Below are 11,896 nucleotides of genomic sequence, written 5' to 3'. Positions count from 1 at the left end.
TGACTTAATACTATGTGATATGCTATCTGACGCAAATGCCTCCTTTTAGGATTACATTTGTCTCTGTATGCTGCTCCTGATTGGGATTTGAAACTTTGTGGACATGCAGCTCTTTGATTGGTGCAAGAGGGAGAGCGCAGTTAAGGACTGCCTGCTGGTGACCTAGGCACAGTTCAGTCTTGTTAGTTATAATAGTACTACTATTAGTAAATTCTTTAAAGAATACTTCACCGCTTTTCAACATCAAATTAATAGGACATTGACTTCATCACTGCCCAACAGACAGACGCATAATCTGACAACTCCTCCATAAAGTTGGCTAATCATAGGCAAGAGTATGCACCCATAGCCGCCAATCAAGTTACACTGGCCAATTGACAACTTTATCTTGCCCCAATGGCTTGACAGGACAACACAAAAGTTAAGACAAGTAAACTAATGATTGACATCACTGTAATACATGGTAATGCATTTGGTGAGGTGTGTGTATATAAAGATTTACTACCCGCTTCTTGCAATTCATTTATGAAAAACAAATATGTAATGTCTATAAATGGTTGATAATTGATAAGCAGTAATGGGCAGTCACTACAATCACAGGGCTTTTATTGTTTTATTCTGTGTTGATACAGTATACCACCCACATAATGCATTTATTGTACAAATCTACTCTCTGTGTCTATGTCCTAATTTTCTTTCTTAGTTCATTTTTTGTCTTGTCTTCTTGCTTTGTGGATGTTTTTCACATGTGTCAGCAGAGAAGCCTTCTTAGTGAATCTTTTACCACAGATTGAGCAGCCATGTTGTTTCTCTCCTGTATGAGTCAATTTATGAACGTTTAGGTTCCCCTTGGCACTGAAGCTTTTCCCACAGTCAACACAGCTAAATGGTTTCTCTCCTGTGTGACTCCGAACATGATCTGTTAGGTTATCCTTACGACGGAAGCTTTTCCCACAGTCACCACAGATGAATGGCTTCTCTTCTGTGTGAGTCAGTATGTGCCTACTTAGGTCCCCCTTCTGACTGAAGCTTTTCCCACAGTCACCACAGCAAAAATATTTCTCTCCTGTGTGAGTCAGTGTATGCTTGGTTAGGTTCTCCTTGAGACTGAAGCTTTTCCCACAGTCACGACAGCTAAATGGTTTCTCTCCTGTGTGAGTCCGTATATGCTTATTTAGGTCTCCCTTCTGGCTGAAGCTTTTCCCACAGTCACCACAGTGGAATGATTTCTCTCCTGTGTGAATCCTCATGTGCCTGGACAGATCTTTTTTGTATTTGAAGGTCTTGCCACAAACAGGACAGGTGCAGGTTTTCCCACCGTGACAGAGTCTGACATGGGCCTTCAGTTTACAGATGGAGTTATAACATTTATTGCAGAAGTGGCATTCACTGAGTCTTTTCTTGGCTAGAGTCATATGCCTCTGCAGGTCAGCTTTCAGAGCAAACGCTTCACCACAGTCACGGCAGCGGTGAATTTTTCTAGACGTGGTGCTGAGCTTCAAACAGTGTTCCCCCACTGATGGGTTTGGATTCAATGGTGAGCTGGGATCCAATAGTGGGCTGCTGTTCAGTCCGACTCGGTCGCTGCTGATGGCGGAGTTATGGCTGGAGGCATTGTTTTGATTATCTGGAGTGTCACAGGAAGTGTCTAGACCCTTTAGGTAAGTCACAGTGCCAAAAGGTCTGAGAGTCACTGGTTTAGAGTCACTCTCTCTGTTCTCCACAGTCTGGGTTTGGGGAGGAGTCAAGAACCAATGTGGGTCCTCCTGATCACATTCACTTTTCACACAGGGAGGAGTGAATATGGAGTCTTCGGCATCAAAGAGCCATTGAAGCTGCTCTTCCTCTTGACTGGTCCTGAGTTCCTCCTGTTCCTCTTTAATCTGTGTGGGCTCTGGTTCTTCCTGCCCCAGACAGAGGCTCCACTCCTGCTTACAGTGCTGCTGCTCAGAGGGAATCTCCTCTTCGGAGACAGCGAGAGAGGACTGGAGAGAGTCTGGAGGGAAGGAGAGGAGGAGCAGACGTTATCTATATACCACAGGATTAAATCGAACACTAGAAGTATATACAGTACCAGTCAAAAGTTTGGACACACCTACTCATTGAAGGGTTTGTAGAATAATAGAAGACAACAAAACTATGAAATAACACATATGGAATCATGTAGTAACCAAAGAAGTGTTAAACAAATACATTTTAGATTCTTCAAAGTAGCCACCCTTTGCCTTGATGACAGCTTTGCACACTCTTGGTATTCTCTCAACCAGCTTCACCTGAAATGCTTTTCCAACAGTCTTGAAGGAGTTCCGACATATTCTGGCCATCTGATGCAACACTCCATCACTCTCCTTGTTCAAATAGCTCTTACACAGCCTGGAGGTGTGTTGGGTCATTGTCCTGTTGAAAAACAAATGATAGTCCCACTTTGTGTAAACCAGATGGGATGGCGTATCGCTGCAGAATGCTGTGGTAGCCATGCTGGTTAAGTGTGCCTTGAATTCTAAATAAATCACAGACATTGTCACCAGCAAAGCAATCCACACCATCACACCTCCTCCTCCATGCTTCACGGTGGGAACCACAAATGCATAGACCATCTGTTCACCCACTCTGCGTCTCACAAAGACACGGCGGTGGAACCAAAAATCTCAAATTTGGACTAATCAGACCAAAAGACAGATTTACACCGGTCTAATGTTCTTTGCTCGTGTTTCTTGGCCCAAGCATGTATCTTCTTCTTATTGGTGTCCTTTAGTAGTGTTTTTTTTTGCAGCAATTCAACCATGAAGGCCTGATTCAGTCTCCTCTGAACAGTTGATGTTGAGATGTGTCTGTTCCTTGAACTTTGTGAAGCATTTATTTGGGCTGCAATTTCTGAGGCAGGTAACTTTAATGAACTTATCGTCTGCAGCAGAGGTGAGTCTGGGTCTTCCTTTCCTGTGGCGGTCCTCATGAGAGCCAGTTTCATCATAGTGCTTGATGCATTTTGTGACTGCACTTGAATAAACTCAAAGTTCTTGAAATGTTCCAGATTGACTGACCTTCACTTTAAAACAATGTTTTAAATGTATCCTTTATTTAACTAGGCAAGTCAATTAAGAACAAATTCTTATTTACAATGACGGCCTACACCGGCCAAACCCGGGCCAATTGTGTGCTGCCCTATGGGACTCTGATTCAGGATGTCTGTAGTGACACCTCTAGCACTCAGACCTCTGCGCCACTCGGGGGCCCTCATGTCTTAAAGTAATGATGGACTGTCATTTCTCGTTGCTTATTTGAGCTGCTGCTCTTGCCATAATATGGACTTGGTCTTTTACCAAATAGGGCTATCTTCTGTATTCCACCCCTACCTTGTCACAACACAACTGATTGGCTCAAACGCAGATTAAGGAAATTGCACAAATTAACTTTTAACAAGGCACACCTGTTAATTGAAATACATTCAAGGTGATGACCGCATGAAGCTGGTTGAGAGAATGCCAAGTGTGTACCAAGCTGTCATCAAGGCAAAGGGTGGCTACTTTGAAGAATCTCAAATCTCAAATATATTTTGATTTGTTTAACACTTTAATTTCTACTTGATTCCATGTTTTATTTTATAGTTTTGATGTCTTCACTATTATTCTACAATGTAGAAAATAATAAAAATCCTGGAATGAGAAGGTCTGTCCATACTTTTGACTGGTGCTGTATATTCCTATGATATACAGACGCTAGTGAAAGTCTACACATCCCTTGCACAGTTTTCAAATGTTGATGCCTTGAAATTAAATCCAAAAAGGGATTAGTTTCAATTTTTGTTTTTACTACCGATATACACAACCTACTCCACCTTTTCAAAATGAAAGAAGGTGATAGAACATTTTACAAATGAATAAAACATTAAGATGTGTATGTCTTCACATTGAAGAGTTAATACCTGGTGGAAGCACATTTGGCAGCCATTACAGCTGTGAATCATTTTGAATCCGATTCTACCAACTTTGCACAACACTTAGGGCAACATATATCTATTGTTTCTGTCAAAAAGTGCTAAAGCTCTGTCTATTTTGTTTGGGAATCATTGATGGACAGCAATATTCAAACCGTGTCTCTGATTTTCAAGCAGATTTAAGTCAGGACTGTGACGGGACCATTCAGGAACGCTCAACACCTCTTGGAAAGCCATTCTGTTGTCTTTGGCATTCAAATTTGTGTAATTGTCCCACTGAAGAATTTAAATCTCTATTCTAGGTTAGGTTTTCGGGAAGACTACAGCGGGTCTTTCTCTAACTTTTTAACTGTGCTTTGCTCTTTTCATATTTATTTTGATTCCGACAAACTACCCAGTCTGTGCTGATGACATGCATTCCCATAACAAGCATACCACACCACAATACTTGAAAATAGAGTGTTTCACTCTGTGATTTGACCAAATCTGTACTTATTAATTTGGGCCAAAAAGTTCATTTCTTTGCTATGTTTTTTTTTACAGTATTACTTAACGGCCTTGTTGCAAAAATAATGGATGATTTGGAGTGGATTTTAACACAGGCTTTATTTTTGTCATACAGGCCAGTAATGTGGAGCGAATGCAATGTTGTTGATCCTCTGTATTTTCAACTATTGCGGGGGCAGCATCGTGTTATGGGTATGCGTGTCACTGGCAGGGACTGGGGACTTTGTCAGGATCAAAATACATTTAAAATGAGGAAAGCCCTGGTTAAAAGTTAAAAGAAAACCCTCCAACAATTTTGACAATTGTCTATACTTTAATTTCCTTGGAATAGGTTGTGTAGATCAGTAGGGAAAAAATCTAATGTAATCCATTTTTAGATTTAATTTTAAGGCAGCAAAATGTGAAGACTTTCACTAGCGACTGTATATCATAGAGGAGGGTGAAGACTGTGAATGGGGTGTGGAGACCATCACTAGGCACTGTATACAGCCTTTAGACACGTCTGAGTGAAGATATCTAGCTATTTGCTTTCATTCACACAAGCCACATAGGGCTTGGATTCTCACTCCTATTGCCTACTATGAAACACACCGAAGCCGATGTGTACGAATGTCCTAACACTCTCTGACCATTAATAGTCCTCACTGTCAATACGGTTTTGGAAACCTTAGAAACATTACTTTCATATCACCTAAAAACTATTTTAACAAATACAAAAGATGGTGTTTTCCATTGCACATATACCTGAACTATGATGCTTCCTTAGCTAATGGAAACAAGGGAGACATTTTTTTAATTAAAAAATATATATAAATATACATATATACAGTTGAAGTCGGAAGTTTACATTCACCTTAGCCAAATACATTTAAACTCAGTTGTTCACAATTCCTGACATTTAATCCTAGTAAGAATTCCCTGTTTAGGTCAGTTAGGATCACCACTTTATTTTAAGTATGTGAAATGTCAGAATAATAGTAGAGAGAATGATTTATATCAGCTTTTATTTCTTTGATCACATTCCCAGTGGGTCAGAAGTTTACATACACTCAATTAGTATTTGGTAGCATTGCCTTGAAATTGTTTAACTTGGGTCAAACGTTTCAGGTAGCCTTCCACAAGCTCCCCACATCAAGTTGGGTGAATTTTGGTCCATTCCTCCTGACAGACCTGGTGTAAAGAAGTCAGGTTTGTAGGCCTCCTTGCTCGCACACGCTCTTTCAGTTCTGCCCACACATTTTCTATAGGATTGAGGTCAGGGCTTTTTGATGGCCACTCCAATACCTTGACTTTGTTGTCCTTAAGCCATTTTGCAACAACTTTGGAAGTATGCTTGGGGTCAATGTCCATTTGGAAGACCCATTTGCGACCAAGCTTTAACTTTCTGACTAATGTCTTGAGATGTTCCTTCAATATATCCACATCATTTTCCATCCTCATGATGCCATCTCTTTTGTGAAGTGCACCAGTCCTTCCTCCAGCAAAGCACAGCCCCAACATGATGCTGCCACCCCCATGCTTCACGGTTGGGATGGTGTTCTTCGGCTTGCGAGTCTCCCCCTTTTTCTTCCAAACATAACGATGGTCATTATGACCAAACAGTTCTATTTTTGTTTCATCAGACCAGAAGACATTTCTCAAAAAAGTACGATCTTTGTCCCCAAGTGCAGTTGCAAACCGTAGTCTGGCTTTTTATGGCGGTTTTGGAGCAGTGGCTTCTTCCTTGCTGAGCGACCTTTCAGGTTATGTCGATATAGGACTCATTTTTACTGTGGATATAGATACTTTTGTACCTATTTCCTCCAGCATCTTCACAAGGTCCTTTGCTGTTGTTCTGGGATTGATTTGCACTTTTTGCACCAAAGTACATTCATCTCTAGGAGACAGAACGCATCTCCTTTCTGAGCGGTATGACAGTTGCGCGGTCCCATGGTGTTTATACTTGCGTACTATTGTTTGTACAGATGAATGTGGTACCTTCAGACGTTTGGAAATTGCTCCCAAGGATGAACCAGACCTGTGGAGGTCTACAATTTTTTTCTGAGGTCTTGGCTGATTTCTTTTGATTTTCCCATGATGTCAAGCAAAGAGGCACTGAGTTTGAAGGTAGGCCTTGAAATACATCCACAGGTACACCTCCAATTGACTCAAATTATGTCAATTAGCCTATCAGAAGCTTCTAAAGCCATGACACCATTTTTCTGGCATTTTCCAAGCTGTTTGAAGGCACAGTCAACTTAGTGTATGTAAACTTCTGACCCACTGGACTTGTGATACAGTGAATTATAAGTGAAATAATCTGTCTGTAAACAATTGTTGGAAACATTACTTGTGTCATGTACAAAGTAGATGTCCTAACCGACTTGCCAAAACTATAGTTTGTTAACAAGAAATTTGTGGAGTGGTTGAAAAATTTGTTTTAATGATTCCAACCTAAGTGTATGTAAACTTCCGACTTCAACTGTATATCACCTCAAAGCTGTGTTCCACAAGAAACAACCAATCTGTGGTAAAATTATGTTGGATTATTATTAAATTGAGTGTTCAAGGTTTCCAAAACCATATCGCAATCAATTATCAATTTTTTCTAGATAAAGCGTTTCACACTTGATCAAATCATCATCCTCAGCTAATCAAAAGGCAGCGTTGTTTCTGGATAAAAAAAAGTGGCTTAGGTGGTGGGCGTGGCAATGAGCCCGGTTGGCCTGACTACATTTTAGAGGCCCTTTTTTAGAGAAATGTGTGCATTTCTAAGCTAATTTTCTGCAATTCCACCTATTCTTTGCAGTTTTAAAGCTAGTTCCCTAGCATTTTCCATCCTGATTTTTTAAAATAATATTTTAAATAACACACAGTTTGGATTTAATAGAACATTAAAAAAGACACTTAGGCGGCACGCCCAAGGTTTGCAATGGCAGAAAAATCCCTGAGGGACCTTGAATAACTCCAATATAGCATTGGAATCAGAAGGGCAACAAAAGGACTTTCGGGAAGTAAGTTCAAATGTAATTGTTTTCAACATTCATCAATGGAAAAATGTGTGATGCTGCTGTCCAAGCGAGGGAAAGCATTGGCACTTCAGTGCTACTTTTATCCATTCACGGCAAAAGTAAAAACTACTTTAACTTTTTTTTAATATATTTTTTTTAAACGTGATCACTGAAAGCCTAAACAGTTTATTAATTGACTTGAAAGAACAGTAGCTAGACATTGGTAGATCTACATACAAACCTATTCTACATAATTTTATCTCCGGGGTGAGCCGCAGCAGCCTCCGTAGGCTATCATTCTCCTCCTGGTACTCAGCTACCGTTTTCTCAACTGCGCCAAAAATCTCCACAGCAGCAGACGCCATTAAACGCTCATTTAAAAACACACTAAATAACTTTAGTTTAGAAATTTTCAGTAGACTGAGAGTTGGGTATTCAGCTAGTATGGCTTCTTGACATGGGTCCTCCTGATCACATTCACTTTTCACACAGGAAGGCGTGAATATGGAGTCGTTGGTATCATAGAGCCGAAGCTGCTCTTCCTCCTGACTGGTCCTGAGTTCCTCCTGTTCCTCTTTAATCTGTGTGTGCCCTGGGTCCTCCTGCCCCAGACTGGGGCTCCACTCCTGATCACAGTGCTGCTGCTCAGGGGAAATCTCCTCTTCAGAGATGGTGAGAGAGGGCTGCAAGGAGTCTGGAGGGTAGGAGAGGAGGAGCAGAGGTTATCTATATAAAGTGATTGCATTCCTTTTGGAACCGGGCTGCATCCCAGCCGTGAACCAGGTGCCCCACTCTGGCCTAAGGCGAAGTTGCCTCAAAAGAAAAGTGATGTAGGAGCATGTGGAGTAATGTACAATTCAGAGTCCAAAGGCACGATTGTACTCCATTGTGACATATCTGTCCCTCTCTGTCACCACTGTGTCCCAACCAACACGACTCCGCTTATGCGGCTCCTATTTATTTTATTAATGTGGTGACAGGTTGGAAATTGTGTGAGGTGCGCTGAGAATTCGAGCAAACAGATCCATATTCTAGAACACTGCTGTACACGAACATCCTTTGGACTCTGACAGGTGCTTAATGAGTGGGATTCTGTGTTTTCACATGCTAAAGTTTTATTTTGATAAAAACGCTTTACCTGCCTTCCCAATGAAAACTAGTTTGACATTTATTTTATAGAAAGGTGTTTCTAAACAATTCATTATGCTGCATTGTTGACAATATGAGCGAGCAGCACAGATTAGGCTACTGTTTGATTTGAGCAGGGTGCGCCTCCCTCACCGGCTTCGCCTAGTCACGAAGGGCCATAGCTTAATCTAATCCCATCATTAATAAGACACTGCAGTGCCTTCCAATGAATCATTAAAGAAGTATCAGATTACATTCTTGCATATCGCCCATTGCAAATCTGAAGCTATGATCTAATATTGCAGAGTACCGGAGGAGTTGAGAGCAGACTAGTTTTTTGAATTAACCTCTGACTTGCTATGCATCGACACTTCAAAAATGTATCTTAAACCCTTACCGTGTACCTATGTTTGTCCTCTGTTGCGCTCCTTCCTTTGTTTGCTGAAATCCATACGTTTTAATAAAACGTTAATTGAATACAACCACGATTGTTTCCTAAAATACAACCCCCAACAGTTGCTCTAAAATGCCAACTCAGTGCAAATGCACATGTGCCAATACAATCTCAACGAGGAAACAGTCGGTGGGTCTATTTGATTAACGTTTTATTAAAAAGTATGGATTTCAGAAATCAAACAAAAGCATGCAACAGAGTACAAACATTGCTACATGGTAAGGGTTTAAGCAGTAGCGGGCGGATTTAGGTGTAGGCGACATGGGCAGCCGCCCAGGGCAGGACCGGGAGCCCGGAAACAAAAATTGTAATGGTGACATTTTCACGTCACGTCAATGATATCATGTCACCGTGTGGGACTGTGGGTCAATTAACCTTGTCGGAGTGGGCGCCCTGATTCTAGTTTGTGAGCTAGGCAGTCTACTGCATGGGAAGGTTTCCCACTCAGAAGTATGAGATTGGGAAGGGGGCGTTGGTAGGTTGAGCTCAGGTCTCCCCACTGGAAGCCAGAGGTAGGGGTACGGGGGAATCTATCAAATAGCGCACCTCTAACTTTGTACAGGAACTAATGCAATTAGTAGAATCAGTCACACACATTTTTTTCTGGTTTGTGCGAAATCGTTAAGAATAATATAAAACCAGTCTCAGAATTTGTCTTACTCTTCCAGTGACCGTACCTGAAGCTGAGAGGGGCTTTTCAAAGCTCAACAAATCCTACCTGAGGTCCACCATGTCACAGGACCAACTTAGTGGCCCTGCTGTCATCAGTATTAACCATGCAATTGCTGGGCAGATTTCTTATGATGATGTAATTGATTACTTTGCATCAAGGAAGGCAAGAAAGGTCCGGGTTTAGATGGCAGTTGTGCAATTTAGCTTGTGTGTTTCTTGTTTGAAGTGCAATAGTGTAATAATCAGGTTCTCTTCTTTATAAGTGTGTTATTCTATTTGTGCATTTGTGTGATAGGATTTGTGCAATTTAGTTTTCTTTGTGTGTTTTTTGTTAGTAATAGGGTAATAATTCGATTCTCTTTTATTTTTGTATTTATATACTACAATTTGTTTCTATCATCTTTGTTACTTCTTTTTGATATTTCTGAGTCTTGTTTTTGTATATATTTTTTATATTTATATAGTTAAATGTTATGGGGGGAGGTGAGGTACTCAGCTAGATCTAATTTAGTCATAACTGAGTGCAGATATATGTAACGTTATGCTATTTCAATCAGATTTTCGTGACAATTTTTTTCTCCATTCACGGTAAAAGTAACAGTAGATAACTGTTTAAAAAAATTTATGGAATAATGATCACCGTTAGCCTAAACAGTGTATTAATTTATTAGAACTATAACTAGCTAGTAGACCTACATACGAACCTATACATAGTTTTATCTCCGGCGTGATCAGCAGCATTCTTCTTAAACGATCATTCTCTTCCTTGTACTCCACTACTGTTTTCTCAACTGCCCCGAAAATCTCAAGAGCGGCCGCCGATAAACGATCATCTAAAAACACACTAAACGACTGTAGTTTAGACATGTTTTAGTCGACTGCGAGTTTGGAATTCAGCCAGTATGCCTTCGTCAAAGAGAGTTGAAACGTAAATATGACTTTTACTTCCGCATTTTCTTCTTCTCTTTGTATCAGCGTGTGGCGAGCCTATTAACACAAAACAGCGCTCCATGTGGATGGAGTTTTACTGCACGGGACAGACAAGTTAAAACTAAACCAGATAATGCAATCACAATATTAGAAGAAATCTCTCTCTCTTTCTGTTTTTTTTAGCATATTGTACTTGTCAACTACTTGCACGCACGTTACCACTCCACTATGTCTCCCTATCAGTACAGATACCGACACATCTTGACCACAAAAGTCCATTTGATGTCACAAAGCTGTCCAGTGCTTAAAAAATATCTCATCCTGTTGTCCTGGTTTCCAGAAGAGGATGTCTTCCTTAATTGACACTCCATAAACGTAACTGACATATACCTGGAGCTGTGCCAGGCCCGCCACGCCACGTATGTTAACTCATCCAGCTATAACGCATATAATTCACTGGCTTGTATGCGAAGCAGTAATTGTTTCAAAACATCTCCTGGCATATCACTGATATGTTGTGAAACAGTGTTGTTTGAGGAAGTCATTGTCTGTATCGTTTTTTGGGCCTTTTCCCCCAGCATTGTCCCAGCCATATCCGCGGCAGCAGGAAGAATTAAGTCCTCCACAATAGTATGGGGCTTGCCTGTCCTAGCCACTCGACAGCTCACCATATAAGACGCTTCTAGCCCTTTATTATGAATGGTATCTGTTGCTTTTATACATGTCTCACTACTCAAAGGTCGTCTTAATTCTCGCTCAAAATACTCCTGTTGGCTTATTTTTCATATTGGCATGTTTTGTTTCTAAATGTCTGCGCAAGAGTGAAGGTTTCATTGAGTTGTGAGATAGTACTTTTGCACATTTAACACACAGTGGCTGAGGAAAGGCACTACTCCCAATATAAGTGAACCCCAAGTCAATGTCAAATCATATTTGCGCCTCTTCGATTGTCCAAAGTCCCTGTCTGTTGTTCGGTGCTTTCCCGGGTAAGGGGGCAGTAGCTCTTCAGCTGCATCAGATTCACAACTGTTAGTGTCCGTGCTAGCTGGGGTAACAACAACATGTATAATTACTGATTCTAGCATTGGATGTGCTCGTGGAAGCAGAACAACTTGTGTCATCGACAGGTGCAGGTGTAGTACTGTTGGCAGTAGCAGCTGGTAGTAGCAGCACTACCAGTAGAGCTGGTATGTGTCTCTATGGACGCGGGTCTTACTTTTTTAAACCATTTATCAATTTTCGAGCAAACGGAATGAGCAGCAGCTACGTTTGGCTACATAT

At 40.9% G+C, this 11,896-nt stretch overlaps 1 protein-coding gene across 1 annotated transcript; it reads right to left on the bottom strand.

Annotated features, from left to right (window-relative positions):
- Positions 1-589: 589 nt before the first annotated feature.
- LOC112214723 (zinc finger protein 2) lies at positions 590-10,631 on the bottom strand. The gene is made up of 3 exons (XM_024373691.1): positions 10,390-10,631; positions 7,673-8,125; positions 590-1,996 (listed from the first exon to the last, which is right to left on the bottom strand). The coding sequence occupies exons 1-3, from the start codon at positions 10,550-10,552 to the stop codon at positions 705-707; spliced, it is 1,908 nt and encodes a 635-aa protein (XP_024229459.1). The 5' UTR covers positions 10,553-10,631; the 3' UTR covers positions 590-704.
- Between the last annotated feature and the right edge of the window lie 1,265 nt (positions 10,632-11,896).

The sequence above is a fragment of the Oncorhynchus tshawytscha genome, linkage group LG15, assembly GCF_018296145.1.
Source record: "Oncorhynchus tshawytscha isolate Ot180627B linkage group LG15, Otsh_v2.0, whole genome shotgun sequence".
Classification (NCBI taxonomy): Eukaryota; Metazoa; Chordata; class Actinopteri; order Salmoniformes; family Salmonidae; genus Oncorhynchus; species Oncorhynchus tshawytscha.
The sequence above is the reverse complement of the archived record's forward strand: the minus strand, read 5'-3'. Positions and strand labels throughout refer to the sequence as shown.

What these genes read in the sequence shown, in the direction of transcription:
- LOC112214723 (XM_024373691.1), bottom strand. Translation starts at nt 10,552, where the DNA reads ATGTCTAAACTACAGTCGTTTAGTGTGTTTTTAGATGATCGTTTATCG. An exon ending in GGAGATAAAACTATGTATAG is followed by an intron (nt 8,126 to 10,389) that starts GTTCGTATGTAG and finishes CCTACCCTCCAG; the next exon opens with ACTCCTTGCAGCCCTCTCTC. An exon ending in GATAAAATTATGTAGAATAG is followed by an intron (nt 1,997 to 7,672) that starts GTTTGTATGTAG and finishes CCTTCCCTCCAG; the next exon opens with ACTCTCTCCAGTCCTCTCTC.